Source organism: Ursus maritimus, unplaced genomic scaffold (assembly GCF_017311325.1).
Source record: "Ursus maritimus isolate PB19 unplaced genomic scaffold, ASM1731132v1 scaffold_25, whole genome shotgun sequence".
Taxonomy (NCBI): domain Eukaryota; kingdom Metazoa; phylum Chordata; class Mammalia; order Carnivora; family Ursidae; genus Ursus; species Ursus maritimus.
The window spans coordinates 38,506,777-38,528,630 of record NW_024425008.1 but is presented as its reverse complement, the minus strand read 5'-3'; the positions used below and the strand labels follow the sequence as shown (position 1 = coordinate 38,528,630).

Here is a 21,854-nt window from a genome sequence, read left to right as displayed (position 1 = left end):
ACTGTGACGTAGAGGAGAAGAAATTAGCAGATGAGGCAAAAATTAGAGAAGAGGGAATTAAAGAGGATAGGAAAAGTTTAGAGAATTTCACCATTGGTTTGCAATTGATGACCCCCCCTCCGCCCCCTTGTGTTAGAAAACAACAGTGACATTCTTACCTGGGCTTAAGGTCAATTGCTAAGAGCTTCATACATACCTGTAACTATATTACTGAGCTCTTCAAATTTTCCGCTTTTGCTTTTGTATTCTTCTTCGGCCACTTGAAGTTGTGGAAGACACTCGACTAGTTCATCTTCCTTTACTTTATTATTTTGCGTTTCCTTAACAAATCTTTTCTTTAAAGAAAAAAAAGCCAATTGTGAGCACAATTTTGGAGAATTTACACAATTTACACTCCAAAGTAGAATGTAAGTTCTTGAGAGGGAGAGTTCTTAGTGTCCTTTTATCCTGAGATGCACATAAAAGTATCTGCCACATACCAGGTATTTGAAAAATATTTGTTGGATGATTGACTGACTCGCTGGCAATCTATAAAGTTAGGAGATTAGATTCCATGGGCTCTGCAAAGATCCATTCAGTTCTCTGGCTCTACTGCTAAGATTCCATTAATGCTACCCTAAACATCTATTTGAGAAAATCTTAGTTGATCATATTTTATGGAAAACAATGAAAACAACAACGAGCAAAAGTGTGGATGCAAGTAAGAAATGGGGAGGGGGTAGAAATAATTACATATATTACTAACTAAATGGGCAAAAAGTGCCCCAGCCAAAACATGACGATGCCTGCTTAATTATTCAGGTTTTATTTAGTTTCAAAGGGAATAATAGTTGGACCTCTCTTAGAAAGTCAGGGTGGGTTTAATGGTGACTACAGCAGAGACAGCCAGCTGACATTTACTAGCTATTCTCCTGTCCTTCAATATCAGGACTTCTCAGTTCCAACTCAGCACACGGCTGCCAGCTCCAGTGATTGCCCGGCTTTCCTTGCAAGGGGGTGTGACTAACAAGTTTGTGAGCAGAAGTGATGTGTGCCACTTCTGGGTCCTCCCCCTGCAACAGGAAGTAGCGTGTGCCCCCTCGGTCCTTCCCTCCCTCGCCTGGCTGGAAAAGAATGAGAAGGGAATTTGTCACTTGGATCTGCCAATTTAGCCTCATGCTGAGGATGGCAGAACTGCCCTGCCAACCTTGGACCCCTTCCCTGTGGTCTGTAAGGGGAAGGAGAAATCAACATCTCTCTTCTATAATGACCACATCAGGGGGGCTTCTCAACTCTTAGGATTTGAATAGGCCATACTTGACCCAGTTTATTCTTTAAAAAAAATTTTTTTTTTTTACTTTTTATTTTTATCCAAGTTGAATATACACTTAATCCGAAGGATGCCAGCAGGGCAATGCTTGGCGTGCTTCCCCAGGGAGGTGCCCTCACAGCACAGCTGACCAGGGGCTACTGTCCTTTGACATCACCGAAGTGATAACTCAGATGGAAGAGGAAGACACCCACGTGGGTGGATGTGATAGCCTCCTTGGCTTTGAAGTCTTATGCTCAAATAGAAGCCAGCATCTTTTGGGTATACCTTCCAGGTCCCTGAAAGGGACATGACCACTTAGAAGAGGCACCAAACCCAGGGAAACCCAATGTTCCAGTTTCCTACCAGTTACTCTCCCTGTCACAATGTAGCATACCAATCATGGGTATCATTCTATACAAGCAACGTCGCCTGATCATACACCTTAAGTCGTCTACCTTCACCAGGCTCTAGAGGAATGACCCAGAAAGTTAAGCCAAGGTCAATTTCCCGATAAGGGAGAGAGGGTTGCTATCCCATGAAAACAAACATCTTGCTTCTGCTCACTGTATTTTGGCATCTCTTTGATAAAGCAGCTTGTCAGTGCCCTAATAAATACAGTGAAGTGCCAGCCTAATGTGTCCCCTCCCAAACTGCCGTTAGATCCTTAGGAACAAATACAGAAAGACAAAAACATACATAAAAACACCGTAATTTAATGGGACGCCTGGGTGGTTCAGTCAGTTAAGCGGCCGACTTGGTTTTGGCTCAGGTCATGATCTCGGGATCCTGGGATCCAGCCCCACGTCAGGCTCCACACTGTGCGGAGTCTGCTTGTCCCCTCCCTCCCCCTCGGCCCCTCCTTCTGCTTGCGTACTCTCTAAAATAAATAAATAAAATCGTTAAACAAAACGCCACCATAATTTAAACCTATTACAATGCAGGATGAGGAGTAAATTTTTCCACGCTGCAGTGTCAGGGAACTCAGCTGTGTGTTATCTCTACTATGCTGTCCAAGGGAAGAGCCTGGGGGTCTCAGCAGCTATGTGAATGCACAAAATCATCGCCATCGCCTGCACGGACTTAGCTGCCAGCACTGCCCTGACAAGCAACCGTGCTCTTGTTTCACGCTTTTGGGGAGGGTTTGGCTGCCTCTCAGGCAAGTTAGCGTTCGTCTCCTGGCTCAGTGGGTCAGCCCCGCGGCTTCTGTTCCTTCAAGCTTCCCTGAGCCCTGAGCCACGTACACACTTGGTTCAGTGATGATGGGCTCTGGCTTTGGCTGCAACCCCTTGGAACTGGAGCCTTGGAAAAGAGAGAGACTGATGCAGGTCCCAGTCCCTGCTCACTGGGATGAGTTCCAGCTCATTCCATGACTTCCTGCCCACCTTCCCTTCCCACCTGCCTGCCCTGCAGCCTTCAGGTCCCAGCTCAGACGGAAAGCTGACAGCCTCACTAGAGTGTAACCAGCTCCCACCACTGCAGAAAGCCAAATCCTCTAACGGAGCCCTTTCCTGGGGGCTCTGCTTCTCCGACTGAACCCTGCCAGACACAGGGCTGTAGGACCCAGCAGACCCACTCGTGCTCAAAGGGGCAGCACTAGATCAGAGTAATGCAGAAGCCTGTGGCTCCTCATGCCACTGAACCAAAAGCAGGAAGGGGATTCTAATTTCCAATTTGGTCCGGGGCATTGATGAGGCTTAGCCAGGGGAAACGGGGCTATGGCTTTATAATAACGGTGCACGAGCTGCCAACCGTCCATGCCTTTGTGTGAATTCGACACGGTGGACACAGCCCTGCAGCGGGCACACAGCCCGGCCCGCGGGGTGGACGCTGGAAGACGGCCTACTTCTCCCGCCTAATGGCACTGCTTAAGCTCGAATGCCACGTTACCCAGCGTCCTCCCCTTCCTGCTGACTTGAAGGGGATTGGCTTACCATTAAGTACGACGGTGAACTCGGTCAGCTCTGCCTCGAGGAACACCTGCCACGCTGACCGGCTACTTTCGATACTTCCTCGGTTACCGCTCTGGTTCGAGCTACTTGAGCCACTTGGGCTATCGCTCTAGCTGCCTCGGTGGTCTTCCCGCACCCCCTGCTGCTTTCCTAAATTTCACTCAACATAGCAGCTAGAGATTCCATTTAAATGAAAATCTGATCATTTCAGCCCTTCACTCAGAACGCTCTTCTGGCTTCTCAGCCCAGGCAGAGAAAAGACAAAGTCCTCACAATGGCCTATAAGGTGGCAGACCTGGGAATGCCCCTCCCTCTTGGGTCGCCCCTCGAGGAAGGACTCACTGCCTTGTGGCAAGGAGTGTGGTCAGCTGCCAGCCTCCAGACTCCTTCAGAGTCTCCTTGGACATCTAGTGACGGCCATGCTCTTCGAGGGGTGGCCCCCAATCAACTGACTGAGCAAGGAGGTGGCGCAAAAGTGAGGCCATTTCTGCCCCAGGCCGGGCTCCGCTAACGGACCGTCCTTGCTCAGGAGTGCCCCACAGAGAGTTTGCGGTTCCATGATGTCTGACGGCTTCCCCTGCCCAGTCCTTTCAGAGGTGTTCCTCCCTAATAAACCTTTGCCCTCCTCGTTCCATCTCAACATCTACTTCTGGAAGATGGGTCCCTCTCCCTCCTGTCCGCTCCAGCCACACTGCCTCCTTGCTATTCCTTAGACGGGCCAGTCCTGCCTCAGTCCTTCGTGTGGGGCATGCCCTCTGCCTGGAGCTGGCTTCTCCAGATAGCTCCAAGGCCCCCGTCCTCACCCCGTCCGGGACCTACCCTTCCTTCCCACCGCACATGGGCTGCATCACACACACTCGCCCCCTCCCCGGTCCGGGCTCTAGTTTTCTCACCAGCATTTCTTACCACTGAATATACTAGATGTTCACCTGTTTATCTTGTTTATTTTCAATCTCCCTCCACCGGGATGTAAGCACCGTAAGGACAGAGTTTTGTCTTTTTTAATTTGTGCAGTTCAGCATCTAAGAGAGTGCCAGGCACCAACACAGACACCAACACAGACGGCAAGCGACCGAGAAACGCTTCCCACCCTGACTCCTCTCCCATCTGTTTCTTCTAATTTGTCTGACTCTGTGCAGTGCTTTCTTGCCCTTCTTTGTTCCCCGAGTTGTGCCAGTTTCCATCTCTTATTTCCGGCCATCCCCTCCGGACACCTCTTCCCTGACTCCCTAGATTTCCCTGCTGCTGATCCGCCTTGGCACGTCTACGAAATTACAGGTTTGGCGTTTTTTGTTTTTTTTTTTTAACGTATGGAGGAGCGTTTGATCAGATTGCACGCATCCCAGCATCTTTCTGAGTGTTCTTCAGTCGTTGGAAACTCGTGTTCCGCCTTTCACTTGTTCCTCTCGGAGTGTGTTTGCTTGGAGGACATAGCTGCTCCTTCTCTGTTCTTCCTACTAGAGAGAACCGGCTCTTCTCGGACCTGTTATCTGCGAACCGTTTCTGCAGGATTTGGTGGGAGTTGTGCAGGGAGGCGTGAGCTTGGCAAGACCTAAACTTCGAAACGTCAGGACTCCCTGCTTCCCCCGCTCCAGCGAGGGACTGTTGTCGTCAAAGAGAGCCCCTCTTTCACGCAGCCATGACTCTGTTCCTCTTCAAAACGAACCAAGTTCAGGAGGGCTTCTCCCATCACTTTTCTCCTCGTTTCAGTGTACCAGGGTAGGTCTCCCAGAAACAGCCCCTTACCTTCAGCCCCTTACCTTTGGTGAAAGGGAAAGGTGCATCTCCTGTTGTGTTTCCAGAGACCGGCCATCTCTGGGCCCCCCGGGTACGCTCTGTGCCCTTTCTCTCTACCTCTCCCAGCATCTGTGCTCATCCCAGATCAGCTCCAACTCAGTGGGATGCCCTCTCTGTAATGAGGATTTCTGAGTTTGGCCTGACTGGCCTCCCTCGCCCTTTGCTGCTTTCCCCAGCCGGTCCCATGCCAGCTCGCCATGGCTTCCTGCTGTCCTCCACCTGTCCCCATAGACTCTGCCAGCACTTCTACCCAACTCGGAGTGTTGATTTTCTTTTCTAACTGAAAAAAAAAAAAAATGTTTTTGTTGCTCTTTTCTCAGGAAAAAAAGAAAGGGCCTTGCTCACACTGGAAGAGTTTACGCTGAATTGATTAGAATAGCGTGAAACACACCCCCTCCCCCACAGAGCCGTCTAAAATTATCTTAGATGTAAAACAAAACTTACCTCATACTCGCTCAACTCTTGAATTAACTTTTTTTCTTTGATAATAAATTTCTCCTCCTCTTGTTTTAATTCTAAGGTAACTCTTTCAATCTCTGCCAAAAATTCAGTGATCTCTTTTTCTCGTACACTGGTCTAATTGGAAAAGGAAAAAAAAGAACAACCAGACCTGAAGACTTGTCATTTCTCTTTGTTGCCGTCAGCCTTACATTTTCAAACAGCCAAGAGAGAGCATCTCTTCGTATGAGACTCGGCTCCAGCGTTAGATTATATTATTTCACAGTAACCACTGAGAGGAACGCTTTTTTTCCCCTTGCAGACGTTGATTCATTCACCAAACAGTATCAATAAACTGCATGAGGAAATGCGGAATGGGAGTGGTGGGGGCCGGAGGGTGGGCAGAAGGCCAATACTGGAGCTAAATAAGTGATGTTTGGTCCCTTTTTTTTTTTTTTTAGAGAGAGTTTCCCTAGAAGTTAACATCAAGTAAGTTTCTGGTTGCCTGTTTCAAAAGCAGCTTCTAGAGAGAAGAGTTACTTTGCTGAAGTTAAAACACAACAAATAGATACATTTTTTAAGAAAGTTAAATAATTTACTCTAAACACGGCCAGAAAGGAAAACATCTTTTAAGAAGGTAAGGTTGAATTATGTAGTGAAGGAGAATCCCTGATAGGCAGTAATAATTCTAAGTCTGTGCTAATATGAAGCAATACCATTAAGTCCCTGAGCTCCTTTACCTCTTGTAATAATTCAGTGCGTCTCAGTTCCGAAGCCTGAACTTTATCTAAAATTTCTTCTGTTTCAATTTTTAGCTTCTTTCTCCAACGCGCATGCTTCTTCTGCAAACAAGCTACTTTCCACTGAGTTATAATACTAGAAATTAGAACACAAAGAATCATCATTAAATTGACATAACGGTTTCCGGAAAAGATGAAGGAATTCAAAGCAAAACAAATCTTACTATGATTATACAAAACTGTTTGTGCCCTTGGTGATGCGGACCTTACGCATCAGCTGAAAAAAATAAGCCGAAGTGTTAACTGCGTCAGTGCTGCCCGTCTTCACCGGCTGCTACATCGTCACGAGCGGCATCGGTACGTCCAGTAGGACAGTGGACAAACCACACGTGGCAGCTCCCCTCCTTCAGGTAAAGGGTAGATATGGGGAAGGTTCGGGAGCGGGTGGCTGAGAGGAGAGACCCAGACAGAAACAGTAGTGAAATTCCCTAAATTACCCAGAATGCTAATAAGGGATTTCAACCTTCTGGGTTCTCAAATTCTTCTCTCCGCTGCAACATAAAAAAGCTACGTTGGAGAAGGGTAAAAATGTGCAACTGGAGTCCTATGCATGACATTAATAGTAATGACAACAACAATAAAATACAGCTAAGTGTTTGCAAATACTTCCTAGGTGCCAGGGAGTCATGTCAATGCTTGATATGGATCATCTCCTTTACCATTCACGGTGACCTCACAGGGTGGCTGCTACCAGCATCGGCCACTTTATAGGAATGGGAGCAGGGAGATTGCTAAATAACACAGCCTCGGTCGCAGTGCTAGTAGGAGACAGAGCAGCCAAAGTAGCCCACCTCCAGAGCCTGTACATTTATCCACGCTCCCCTGTCGCCTCCGCTCCTGGTCCACACGGAAGCCTGGTGAGCACGAGGCATTGCACAAATATTGGCAATTTCACTCTTTGGTGAGTTCACTCGATTGAAATGGAAAACTCTGGTTCTGTTCAATGCCCTGACATTAAACTAACAAATGCATCCAGACCTGAGAGAACTCAATTTAATTTAGGAAACGGAGTTCCTCGGGCTCTAGCTAGCAGCAAGTACTCTGATTTCCTCCCTACTCTGGGGCACTGTTCATTAAGATAAACATATACTACTCATAACACAAATGAATTTTTATTTTATTTTTTTACCATCTCTGCTTTTCTCTTTCCAGGTTATCACTCAGGATTTTTATTTGTTTCCGATAAACTGTCTTTGTTGCTCTAAAAACAAGAAAACATACATTGGATTTTACATTTGTGGAAGCTAGCAGAATCTATGAAAGACTTGATGTATCATTCTTGTGCATAAGACGACTTGGGAGACAAACCAAACCTAGTGGAACAACTAAAGGTGGTGGTAGACTCAGAGAAAGACAACGATGATTTCGTACAAATGCAGACTGATTTTGCAAGTGTTGTGGTGATACCCAAGAGAAAGGAAGAATAGATTCTGGGGAGGCAACTGAGGGAGGGTTATTGGAGGTTAATGTTTAACAGAGGGAGGAACTCGGATTGCCAGAATGGAGGGGGAATCCCACCATGGAAAGGGCGTCATCCTTTGCAAAGACAGAAAGGGAGAAGCGAGTCAAGACTCTCTGACCAACACAGACTTGCTGCAGACAGAGGACATCAAGGGAAGTAATAACGGTCACACAGGACGGGGGAGGATCAACAAACTGGTGAGGAACTTTGGATTCTAGACTGAGTCCTGACTGGATCCAATGTATAATTCAGAAAGCCTTTATTGATTTTTGTACTAGGGTTAAGTAGCAATTACGGATGGAAGATTTTCTTGTGAATCTAGGATGGGTAGAAACATGAAGAGTCTAACACAGGTATCAGAAGCCTTGATTTTTCTTATTCCCTTTTTCCCTATTAAGTGCTTCATATGCAGAAAAATGTGACTTTATGTCTTTTAAAAAACAAATATTCATAACTGAAACAGAATATGTAATGCTGTGAAACTAGAAACATAACCATGTTCCTTCTCCATTTGAACCATAGTGTGGGCTCTTGATTTCCTACCTCAATAAATCTATTACCCTCCCCTGGAACTTCAAGGTTCTTCACAGTGCCCTAACCTCATTGATTTTACTTACGTATTTGGTTTAATCCACCAAGGAGTCGAACTAGTTTAAAATAACGCAACAATAATATAAAAAGTCCTAAGTGGAAACCGATATTGGGTCACAATTTGGTTCTGAGCTTCCTGGTGCCCAGAGCAATGATGGCATAACAATTGGTTATGGCATATGCATTATTCATGTGGAAAATAGGACCCCTACTCAACCCAATTCTGTCTTCCTGCTCTTTCACAGGGAAGAGTTCATAGTTTCCTTTCTGAACCCAACAGGAGAAATAGATGTTGAAATATGTTGTTTAGCAACATAAGGACACACAACCCACACGTCCTGCCATGTTCTAGATTTCTGTTGGTACAGGTCAAATTCAATCACCACTATCTTACTTCTATAAGCTAGTTCCTCCATTGCCCTATATTCAAATAATAAAATACATTCAAATTATAAAAATGAAAATATGCAACCCTATTTGAGCCAGTAATTCAACTTTTAGGACTTTATTATAAAGAAATAGTTGTATAGGTGGACAGAGATACACATGTTAGAGTGTATCTTTATGTGATGTGAAAACTTTGAAAAGTGCTTGCAGTATAGAAAACACAAAAATAAAGTCCGTCAGCAGGGTACTGGTTAAATAAAACATAGCATAATCTGTAAACAAGATACTAGATAGTTAAAGAATGAGGAACGAGGTCCCATATACAGGAATTTCGTCTTCTTCTGAAATAGTTTTAAAATCAGATAAGCGTAAAAATTAATACAAAGAATTCCCACATGCCTTTCACCAACTTCTCCAAATGTTGCCATTTACCATATTTGTTTTACCATTTTCCCAGAGATATTTTTCCAGCTTTTTATTGATATATAACTGAAACATAATATTGTGTAAGTTACCCAATGTAAGTGGGAAAATTCCAGTTATAGAAAAGGACTATCCCATTTGGGGATGTACAAACGCACTCCTCTATGGAAAGCATGCATAGCAGAGAGTAAACAGTGAGATCTCTGGGGGGAGATGGAGATTAGGGTAACTTCTACTCTCCTAAGTCACACATTTCTATATTTGAATTTTAAAATCAGGTGCAAGCGTTACTTTTTTAATCAGAAAAATTACCGTTAAAAATTAAAGTGATTTAGAATGGCAGAAGGGAACACCATAGGGGGTCGGTGTTGTGATACTGTTCGGGCACGTTCTTGTTACTAGACTGCTAAGGCGTCCATTTCTCATGTCCAGCAGCTCGCGTGGAACTTAGGACCTGCCTATCCTTTCAACGATAGATTCAATGATAATGACTCTTCCAGACTGTAAAACAGAGACAGTGAATTTTAAGCCTCCTTTTCTACAGGATATCAGAGGTTGTCAGCTCTATTGTTACCACATATTAGAAAATAAATGCAGAGAAGATGAAGATGAAAAGATTCAAAGGTAACAAACGTACCGATGAAGATCATGGAGCGTGACAAGTCCTTCTTCCATATTTTTGATATCTACTTTTCTTTGTGATAGGAAGTTTTCTTTCTGAGTAATAAATGCCAGTTGTTTCTGATTTCTACCACCAAAAAAAAACCAGAGTTATCATAAATTGAAGGGTGAAATCATCATTTTTCAATCCTCACCAAGACAGGACATAGAATCACAAATAAGAATGTGGAAAGTAGGTTGGAAAGTTCAGCTCATAAACTATTTACCAAATTAGTAAAAATAGAAACAAAATCTTTTTGCCAGTGGTGGCTAAATCTAAACTTATGAAAATCCCCAAGCCACGGAAAGAGCATTAATTGCAGTCGTAACCCTAAAACCACAAGAAGAGTTCTGTAGACTCCATCGCATTGAGTGGGGGTGTCTCTTGTAACGCATTTATCAATTCTACCATGTTCTTTTGTGAAAAGCGAGTTATTCAGACCAACTTTAAATACCGGCTTTACCTCTTTCTAGCAGTGTGACCTCATAAACTCTGCCTGTGGATGAGCCTCAGTTTCTCCATTCATAAAATAGGGCCCACAATGCCTATCTCAGCAGGTGTCAGGATTAAATGAGATGTCAGGTGCTCAAGCCAGTGTGTGGTGTGGCACCCATAAGGCATTTTATAACAAATGCTTATATTTTGTCTCCAATTTGCAGAGAGAATAATGGGACGTGTACAGTTTTGTCCAATGTCAGTTTTTTCCAGACATTGAGAAGGACATTCCTGTAACAAAGTGCTCTGTTTGTGTCTCATCTTCTTCGAAATGTAAGGGTCCCATCTTCTTCAAAACTGCTATGGACTGAAATGTGTCCCCCACAAATTCCTACGTTGAAACCCTAACACCCAGTGTGATGGTATTTGAAGATGGGGCTTTTGCGAAGTGCTCAGGTCACCTGACTAGATGAGGTCATGATGGGGTGGGCGCCCTCATAAGGAGAGATGCCAGAGAGCTTGTCCTCGCCCTCTCTCTACCACGTAAAAACACAGTGAGAAGGCAGGTGCACACAAGCCAGGAAAAAGGGCTCTTATCGGAACCTGACCATGCGGGCACCCTGATCTTAGACACCCAGCCTCTGCAACTGAGAAATCAACTTCTGTTGTTGAAACCACGCAGTGTATGGTGTTTTGTCATGGCAGCCCCAGCTGAAGACAAAAACCTGAAACAACAGTAACTGTTCTAGTGTTACCATTATTTCCCATCAGCACATTTTGTGATTAAAACTGATAACGTAGTATTGACCTGGGGTAAATTTTTGCCTAAAGAACTACTAACAACAGATTCTCAGTAGGCAATTCCCTTGGATGAGATACAGTGATCGCAACAGCTCTCGGCAGCTCAAATACCGCACGGACCCCAACCTCAGTTTGACATAAGTGCCCCTGAACACTGTAATGACACTTCCCTGAGATCTAACTTCGCCTGTAATGATGGATTATTAGATAATTCATGCTTGCAAGGTGTTATTCTGTATAAAGAAACTATTGGTGAATCTCACTATCTGCTAAGCCACGTATGAGGGGATCCAGCAGTGAGTACGGCCGAACAACTACCCGGATCTGATCAGAGTTCGGCAGGACAGATAGGTCCGGACCCCACGGACTACAACGCGGTGACTGATGAGAAGGAATAGCAACAGAAGGGTGTTTCAGAAGGATCATTCTGGTGGAAAGGAGGGCAACAAGTGAAGGGGGGTAAAGCTGAAAGTGGGAAGACGAGCCAGAGCAGAGAAGCTGAAAGAGGTGACAAGAATGGCGTTGGAGAGGAAAATGGGATATATTTGAGAAATATTGGGGCGGTGGAATTGACAAGCCTTGGTGCTTGAATGGAGTCCAACAGGTAGTAAAAGATAGGAATTTCCTAGAATAATTTCCCAATCTCTGGGAATCGTGTCTCTGGGGATTGTGTCAATGATCAAAGCCATCTCTGAGACGGGGACTACAGGTGCAGAGCCAGTTTCTGATGAAGGTGGATTTCACAGCTTCTCTAGACAGTCTCATGGGGGTAAAAGCAGGATTTTTTTTTTTCGCAAGAATCTGATTAAGAAATAAATATAATCCATATGGTGTTTGTGGATTTGATCTGACCCATAGGAGGAAAGCATTACCCAGGACATACAGAAGTAAATTAGAAGTGTGTTTTTTTTGGTAAATAATATTTCATTGCTGTCAGCAGATTTGAAAACTCGGATGAGGTGAAGCGGAGAGTCACCATTCTGTGGCCAGGGAAAGCACCCCATAACTATGGCATGTCAATTCACGTACAGCTCGTGGATAGAAACATACTCATCGTAAATTTTCTGTTTCTGCATAAAAAGTTTATCTTCCTCACTTAAGACAATCTTATATTGTCTGGTAAGAGTACGCAGTTTCTCCCGTAGATCTTTGTTCTCTAAGCGATTTTTGTGTAGTTTCTCAGCCATCTAGAAAAAACACAAAGCAACTGAAGTAGAGGACTTGCTTCACATTTCCTTTGAGTGGCATCGGCCACGTGGGCGGCTCGAGAGCACCGGTATATTACCCAGCACATGATGATTATGCCATAAATACTGAGTGATGTAATTCTACAGCAAATACGCAATTATACATCTTGAGGCCTCTCCTCTAAATTATGACAAAAGTATAGAAAGGTAGTAAACACTGATGGAAAAACCACAGAATAATAATTCATATTGAAAGAGGAACTGGGATTAATAAACAGATCCTTCAGCATGATCTGTATGTCTTATGTTTGGGAAAAGAAAATAAACATCAGGGGCGCCCGGGTGGCTCAGTCATTGGGCGTCTGCTTTCGGCTCAGGGCGTGATCCCGGAGTCCTGGGATCGAGCCCCACATTGGGCTCATCCGCTGGGAGCCTGCTTCTTCCTCTCCCACTCCCCCTGCCTGTGTTCCCTCTCTCGCTGGCTGTCTCTCTGTCAAGTAAATAAATAAAATCTTAAAAAAAAAAAAAAGAAAGAAAGAGAAAATAAACATCAACAGCAGCTCTGGCTCAAAACCTCTTTGATGAGATACTATGGCTGCCTCTTGTTAAATATTTCTATTCAAAGACAAAAATAGTACTCATTAGTGAACTTTGTACTTAAGAACTTTGTACTTAGGATGTCTTTATTGAATTACTTCAAATGAGGTAAGAAAGTCAGGTTTAGGATGAATAATGGGCTGAGTGGTTCAAAATAATCTTCTGGCTGAGGATTGTTAAAATAGCTGGATGAAAAAAAATCTCAGAAGTGCTGAAGAACTAACAAGATAATGAAGAATTCTACAAGAAACTGCAAAGCCGGAGTAAATCTAGCACTGAAACCCCTCACTCTGAGGACATTTACTGATACGGAAGAAACCACTTGGAAACGGGAAGTCATTTCTTTTACTTGACAGAGAGGGGCAAAAATCCACTTAGAGCTCATCCAAGTGTTGACTATGATAAGCCTTCCACCACGTTAGTCCGGGGTCCCAGAAGCTTCACACTCTGGAGAAAGGTAGGTTGGAAGCTAATAAGCCACGATCCAGCCTGATTTCGATCACCAGGGGACCTCCAGGTGCATTAAACTGGTTTGGGATGGGTGATACCCCAGCCATCTGACAGAAATGGATGAAAGTTTGTTTCTGAGGAAGATACGATCATCCTAAGCTTTGAATTGTTTCTACATTTTTTTTTCCAAATACACTGTTTGGTGTACAGTTTTCTACCAGGAATAGGAGGAAATAAGACAGCATGAACAAAAACTGGCAGAAAAAACAGTCTGCAAAACAAATCTATAAAAACAGCTGATAGTGAACGGAATTAGACACTGAACTATACAAATACTGTGCTTACTATAATCGAAGAAATATTAGAAATACTTGAAAATTACAGCAAGGAATTAGAAACAGTAAAGAATGACAAAGCAGACTTGAAAATTACCAATTAAAAAAATGCAATAAAAAAATTAAGAGCGGAAATAAGGCCATTCTGCCCAGAATACAGCAGAGGGCGACAAAAGGGAGAAAACACAGCAGAGAGGATAAAATACATAGAGGAAATGTATGTTAGTACAAATAATTGTACGCACACAATGTACATAAAGACATATAATCAGAGTCTCAGAAGAAGAGGAAAAAGAATGAACTATGTGAACAGATAATGACTAAGAATTTTATAGAACTTAGAACAGGGGAAAAAGAGATGGTGGAGGAGTGGGGGGACCCTTTTTCAGCTGGTCCCCTAAATTGAGCTGGATATCTACCAGACCATCCTGAACACACATGAAATCAGCCTGAGATGCAGGAAGATGCATCTGGATCTCTACAAACGAACATCTCCAGCGCTGAGTACTGAGGTACGAAGAGGGGAGCCGTGAATCTGCGTGCAGATATCGGAACATAAACGAAAGGGGGAGGGAGCGGCCGCGCTCGGGCGCCGGGAAGCAGTAGCCACCTGCACTGGGGAGCAGGCCGGACTCCCGGATCAGTAGCCCCGGGGAAACCAGACTGAAACTGGGAGCTCGGGAGCGCATACTCAAACCAGACTGAAAACCAGAGCTATGGAGCAAGAGCGAACCACACTGAAACAGGGAGCTCGGGAGCGCACGGGAACCAGGGGTGGCTGGTGGTGTTAGAAGCACAAAGGGCAGAGATGAGACAGCGCTGGAAGTGAGGGCTGGGACACTGGCTGTGGGGTGCACAACCCGGGACGCTGCGGGGTTTTTAGCAGCACTAACAAAAACAGAGTTAAAGTGGCCAGGAGAGCTCAGTGGAGAGCAGACTGCGACCTCTCTGTTATGAAACAGAGGCTAGGATACGGCCACTGCTGCTCTCTCAGAAGAGTCACAGAAAACCTCCAGGGAAAGCCGCCAGAGAACAAAAGCTCGGAAATACCGGTTCGCATTGGGCCCATCCCCATCCCCCCTCGCAGGGGACACGGAGACTCTACCCAAACAGGGTTGCCTGAGTATCGGTGTGGCAGGCCCCTCCCCCAGAAGGCAGGCTGAAAAATCAAGAAGCCCACATCCCTAAGGTTCCTATAAAACAAGTGCACACTGCCTGGGTCCTGGTCAATAATCTGGGCTCTGGGCATCCCCACAACCTCTCCTCATTAGAATGATGATGAGGAGGAACCCCCCAAAAGGAAAGAAACAGAGACTGTGGCCTCTGCCACAGAACTAACAGATATGGATATAACCAAATTGTCAGAAATGGAGTTCAGAGTAACAATGGTCAAGATGATATGTAGGCTTGAAAAAAATATTAACGAAAATATTAATGAGAATATAGATCTCTAAGGGTGGAAATAAGAGTGAATCTGGCAGAAATTAAGAATGTTATGAATCAAATGCAGTCTAAGCTGGATGCTCTGACAGCCACGGTAAAGGAGAGAGAATGAATTCATGAGTTGGAAGATGAGATGATAGAAAAGAAGGAAAAAGAGGGAACATGGCTTAAAAAACTCCAATTTCATGAAATAAGAATATGGGAGGTTACTGACTCAATGAAACATTCCAATGTCAGAATCATCAGCATCCCTGAGGGGGTGGAGAAAGAGAGAGGTCTAGAAGAGATATTTGAACAAACTCTAGCTGAGAACTTTCCTAATCTGGCAAAGGAAACAAGCATTCATGTCCAAGAGGCAGAGAGGACCCCTTCCAAGATCAATGAGAACAGACCTATACCATGTCACATAATAGTACAATTCACAAATCTTAGATCCAAGGAAAAAATCTTGAAAGTGGACAGGGGGAAGAGAATCCTCACGTACAGAGGAAGGAACATCAGAATAACGTCAGACCTGTCTACACAGACCTGGCAAGCCAGAAAAAGCTGGCAAGACATATTCAGAGTTCTAACTGAGAAGAACATGCAGCCAAGGATCCTTTATCCAGCAAGGCTGTCATTCAGGATTGATGGAGAGACAAGGAGCTCCCAAGACCGGCAGAAACTGAAAGAATATGTGACCATCAAGCCAGCCCTACAAGAAATATTAAGGGGGGGGGGGTTCTATAAAAGTAAAAAGACCCCAAGAGTGATACAGAACAGAATTTACAATCTGTAGAAACAAAGACTTCACAGGCAGCATGAAATCATTAAAATCATCTCTCTCAATAATCACTTTCAATGTGAGTGGCCTAAATGCTCCCATAAAACACCACAGGGTTGCAGATTGGATAAAAAGACATGACCCATCCATTTGCGGTCTATAAAAGACTCATCTTGAACCTAAAGATACATCAAGACTGAAAGTGAAGGGATGGAGAACCATTTTTCATGCCAGTGGACCTCAAAAGAAAGGTGGGGTAGCAATTCTCATATCAGACAGATTAGATTTTAAGCTAAAGACTGTAGTTAGAGATACAGAAGGACACTATATTATTCTTAAAAGGTGTATCCAACAAGAGGATCTAACGATTATAAATATCTATGCCCCCAAAAGGGGAGCAGCTAGCCAACTCTTAACCAGAATAAATAGACATATAGATAATAATATGTTAATAGCAGGGGACCTCAACACTCCGCTCTCAGCAATAGACAGATCATCTAAGCAGATAATCAATAAAAAAAATGAGCTTTGAATGATATACTGGACCAGATGGACCTCACATATATACAGAACACTACACTCCAGAACAACAGAATACTCATTCTTTTCAAATGCACATGGAACTTTCTCCAGAATAGACCATATACTGGGTCACAAAACAAGTCTCAACCAATACCAAAAGGCTGAGATTATTCCCTGCATATTCTCAGACCACAATGCTTTGAAACTGGAACTCAATCACAAGGAACAATTTGGAAGAAACTCAAACACTTGGAAACTAAGAACCATCCTGCTTAAGAATGATTGGGTAAACCAGGGAATTAAAGAAGAACTTAAGCGATTTATGGAAACCAATGAGAATGAAAACACAACGGTCCAAAACCTATGGGACACTGCAAAGGCAGTCCTAAGGGGAAAATACATAGCCATCCAAGCCTCACTCAAAAGAACAGAAAAATCTAAAATGCAGTCCTTATATTCTCACCTTAAGAAGCTGGAGTTGGAACAGAAGAACAGGCCTAACCCATGCACGAGAAGGCAGTTGATCAAGATTAGAGCAGAGATCAATGAATTAGAAACCAGGAGCACAGCAGAGCAGATCAACAGAACTAGAAGCTGGTTCTTAGAAAGAATAAATAAGATAGGTAAGCCACTGGCCAGACTTATTCAAAAGAATAGAGAAAGGACCCAAATTAATAAAATATGAGTGAAAGGAGAGATCACGCTGAACACAAGGAAATAGAAACAATCATTAGAAACTATTATCAACAGCTTTATGCCAATAAGAATTAAATAACCTGGAAGAAATGGATACCTTCCTGGAAACCATAAACTACCAAGACGGAAACAGGAAGAAATTGATTATTTAAACAGACCGATTAATCATGAAGAGGTTGAAGCAGTGATCAAAAACCTTCCAAAAAAACAAGAGTCCAGGGCCTGACGGATTTCCCGGGGAATTCTACCAGACATTCAAAGAAGAAATTACCATTCTCCTGAAGCTGTTCCAAAGGAAATAGAAACAGAAGGAAAACTACCAAACTCATTGTATGAGGCCAGTATTACCTTGATCCCCCAAACCAGACAAAGACCCCATCAAAAAGGAGAATTACAGACTGATATCCCGATGAATATGGATGCCGAAATTCTCGCAAGATCCTACTAATAAGATCCAACAGTAATTAAAGGAAAGTTATCCATCATGACCAAGTGGAATTCATCCCTGGGATGCAAGGGTGGTTCAACATTTGCAAATCGATCAAGTGTGATAGAATCATATCAATAAGAAAAGAGTCAAAACGCCGGGTGGCACAGCAAGTTAGCTCAGGGCGTGATCCCAGCGTTCCTGGACGGATCAGCCACGTCAAACTCCTCCCACTATGAGCCTCCTTCTCTCCCCTCCCTCTGCTTGTGTTCCCTCCTCATCTGGCTGATCTCTATCTCTGTCAAATAAATAAATAAAATCTAAAAAAAAAAAAAAAAAAAAGAGTCAAGAACCATATGATCCTCTCAATTGTTGCGAAAAGAAAGCATTTGGCCGATGTCGTGGAGGTTGCTGCCTATGTGCTCTCTCCTAGGATTTTGATGATTCCTGTCTCACATCGAGGTCTTTCACATCCATTTGGAGTTTATCTTTGTGTATGGTGTGAGAGAGTAGGTCAAGTTTCATTCTTTTGCATGTAGCTGTCAATTTCCAGCACCATTTATTGAAGAGACTGTCTTTTCCACCGATGTTTTTTCCTGCTTTATCAAAGATTAGTTGCCCAAAGAGTCCGAGGGTCCATTTCTGGTCTTCTATTCTGTTCCATTGGTCTAATTTGTCTGTTTTTGTGCCAGTACATGCTGTCTTTGTGACACAGCTTTGTAGTACAGCTCGAATGGCATTATGATGCCCCCACTTTGTCATTTTCCTTTTCAACAGTTCCATGGAGATTCAAGGGCCTTTTCTGGTTCCACTACAAATTTAAAGACTACTTGTTTCACGTTCTTTTGAAAAATGTCCTCCGTATTTTGATCGATACGCATCGAAAGTGTAGATTGCTCTACGTAGCATGGACATTTTAACTTATGTTGAATTCTTCCGATCCATGAGCATGGAATATTTTTCCATCTTTATGTCTTCCTCAATGTCTTTCAAGAGTGATTTATCGTTTTCTAGAATATAGGTCCTTTTACGTCTCTGGTTAGTAATTCCAAGGTACGTATGGTTTTTAGTGTTATTGTAAATGGGATGGATTCCTAATTTCTCTTTCTTCAGTCTCATTATTCTGTATAGAAATGTAACTGATTTCTGAGCATTGATTTGTATCCCAACACATTACTGAATGCTCTATAACTTCTAATAGTTTGGGAGGATTCTTTTGGGTTTTCCATATAGAGTATCATGTCATCTGCGAAGAGAGACAGTTTGACTTTCTTCCTTGCGATTTGCATACCTTTTTATCCTTTTTGTTGTCTGGATTGTTGCAAGGACTTCTAGTACCATGTTGAATAATAGTGAGCGAGAAGTGGCATCTTGCTCGTGATCCTTGATCTTAAGGGAAAGGCTTCCAGCTTTTCCCCATTGAGAGTAATATTTGCTGTAGGTTTTTCATAGATGGCTTTTATGAGATTGAGAAATGTACCCTATTCCTACAATCTGGAAGGGTTTTTAATCAGGAAAGGATGCTGTATTTGTCAAATGCTTATTTGCATCAATTGGAAAGGAGGATCATATGGTTCCTGGAGACTTTTCTTGTTGATATGATGATATCACGTGATCGATTTGCAAATGTTGAACCACGATGCACCAGGGATGAATCCACTCTGGTCATGATGGATAATCCTTTTAATGTACTGTTGGATTTTATTAGCTAGGATCTGTTGAGAGTTTGGAGAACATACAGCAACCTCTACGACATCGGCGAAGCAACCTTTTTCATGACACATCTCCAAAGGCAAGAGAAACAAAGATAAAAATAGACATGGGACTTCATCAAGATAAAAGCTTCTGCACAGCCAAGGGAAACAGTCAAAAACTAAGAGGCAGCCCACAGAATGGGAGAATATATTTGCAAATGACACTATGGATAAAAGACTGGTATCTAAGGATCTACAAAAGAACTTCTCAAACTCAATACACAAGAAACAAAACAAATCAAAAAATGGGCAGAATATATGAACAGACACTTTCCAATGAAGACATACAAATGGTAAGCAGACACATAGAAAAAGTGTTCAAAATCATTAGCCATCAGGGAAATTCAAATCAAAACCACACTGAGATACCACTCTTGCCAGTTCAGAATGGCAAGAAATAGACAAGGCAAGAAACAACAATTGTTGAGAGGATGTGGAGAAAAGGGGATCCCTCCTAACAGTGTTGGTGGGAATGACAGAGTTGGTACAGTCACTCTGGAAAACAGTGTGGAGGTCCCCATTAAAAGTTAAAAATTGAGATACCCTATGACCCAGCCATTGCTACTACTGGGTGTTTACCCCAAAGATACAGGCATGAGTGAAGAGAAGGGCCATCATGCACTCCAATATTCATAGCAGCATTGTCCACAATAGCTAAATCGTGGAAGGAGCCGAGATGCCCTTCAACAGATGACTTGGATTAAGAAGTTATGTCCATATAATGAATAGTACTCAGCTATCAGAAAGAACGAGTTTTCAACATTTGCTGCAATATGGACGGCACTGGAGGAGATAATGCTAAGTAAAATAAGTCAAGCAGAGAAAGACAAATATCATATGATTTCACTCATCTATGGAACATAAGAACTAGGATGATCGGTAGGGGAAGAAAGGGATAAAGAAAGGGTGGTAATCAGAAGGGGGAATGAAACATGAGAGACTATGGACTATGAGAAACAAACTGAGGGCCTCAGAGGGGAGGGGGGTGGGGGAATGGGATAGACCGGTGATGGGTAGTAAGGAGGGCATGTATTGCATGGTGCACCGGGTGTTATACGCAACTAATGAATCATGGAACTTTACATCGGAGACCGGGGATGTACTGTATGGTGACTAACATAATAAAAAATCATTTAAAAAAAAAAAAGAAAAAGCATTTGACAAAATACAGCATCCTTTCCTGATTAAAACCCTTCAGAGTGTAGAGATAGAGGGTAAGTTCCTCAATTTCATAAAAACCATCTATGAAAAGCCTACAGCGAATATCATTCTCAATGGGGAATAGCTGAAAGCCTTTCCCTTAAGATCAGGAACACGACAAAGATGCCCACTCTCGCCATTATTGTTCAACATAGGACTAGAAGTACTTGCAACAGCAATCAGACAGCAAAAAAGAATAAAAGGTATTCAAATTGGCAAAGAAGTCAAACTCTCTTCACAGATGACATGATACTTTATATGGAAAACCCAAAAGACTCCACCCCCAAATTACTAGAACTCATAGAACAATTCGGTAATGTGGCAGGATACAAAATCAATGCTCAGAAATCAGTTGCATTTCTGTACACGAACAATGAGACCGAAGAAAGAGAAATTAGGGAATTGATTCCATTTACAATAGCATCAAAAATCATAAAATATCTCGGAATAAACTTAACCAGAGAGGTAAAGGATCTATACTCTAGAAACTACAGAACACTGATGAAAGACACTGAAGACGACACAAAAAGATGGAAAAACATTCCATGCTCATGGATTGGAAAATTAAACATAGTTAAAATGTCTATTGTACCGAGCAATCTACACTTTCAACGCCATCCCAATCAAAATACCAATGACATTTTTCAAAGAACTGCAACAAACAATCCTAAAATTTGTGTGGAACCAGAAAAGACCCCGAATCGCCAAGGAAATGTTGAAAAAGAAAAACAAAGCTGGGGGCATCACGTTACCTGATTTCAAGCTATACTACAAAGCTGTGATTACCAAGACAGCATGGTACTGTCACAAAAACGGACACATAGACCAATGGAACAGAACAGAGACTCCAGAAATGGACCCTCGGCTCTATGGTCAACTAATCTTTGACAAAGCAGGAAGAAACGTCCTGTGGAAAAAAAGTCTCTTCGATAAATGGTGCTGGGAAAATTGGACAGCTACATGCAAAAGAATGAAACTTGACCACTCTCTCACACCATACAAAAAGATAAACTCCAAATGGATGAAAGACCTCGATGCGAGACAGAAATCTGTCAAAATCCTAGAGGAGAACATAGGCTATAACCTCTTCGACATCAGCCACAGCAACTTCTTTCATGACACATCTCCAAAGGCAAGAGAAACAAAAGAAAAAATGAACTTTTGGGCTTCATCAAGATAAAAAGTTTCTGCACAGCAAAGGAAACAGTCATCAAAACAAAGAGGCAACCCACAGAATGGGAGAAGATATTTGCAAATGAAACTACAGATAAAAGGCTGGTATCCAAGATCTATAAAGAACTTCTCAAACTCAATACACAAGAAACAAACAAATCAAATCAAAAAAAGGGAAGATATGAACAGACACTTTTCCAGCAAAGACATACAAATGGCTAACAGACACATGAAAAAATGTTCAACATCATTAGCCATCAGGGAAATTCAAA

General features: G+C 42.9%; 1 protein-coding gene across 1 annotated transcript in view; it reads right to left on the bottom strand.

Moving 5' to 3' along the window:
• The window catches only part of CCDC175 (coiled-coil domain containing 175), an 83,090-nt gene that overhangs the window by 24,696 nt on the left and 36,540 nt on the right, over window positions 1–21,854 (bottom strand). Inside the window, exons 9-14 of the mRNA XM_008703346.2 lie at window positions 12,086–12,222; window positions 9,776–9,886; window positions 7,405–7,476; window positions 6,216–6,351; window positions 5,482–5,613; window positions 197–335 (exon numbers count right to left, since the gene is read on the bottom strand). Of these exons, the coding sequence (XP_008701568.2) occupies window positions 197–335; window positions 5,482–5,613; window positions 6,216–6,351; window positions 7,405–7,476; window positions 9,776–9,886; window positions 12,086–12,222 (727 nt within the window). The remainder of the gene's footprint in view (window positions 1–196; window positions 336–5,481; window positions 5,614–6,215; window positions 6,352–7,404; window positions 7,477–9,775; window positions 9,887–12,085; window positions 12,223–21,854) is intronic.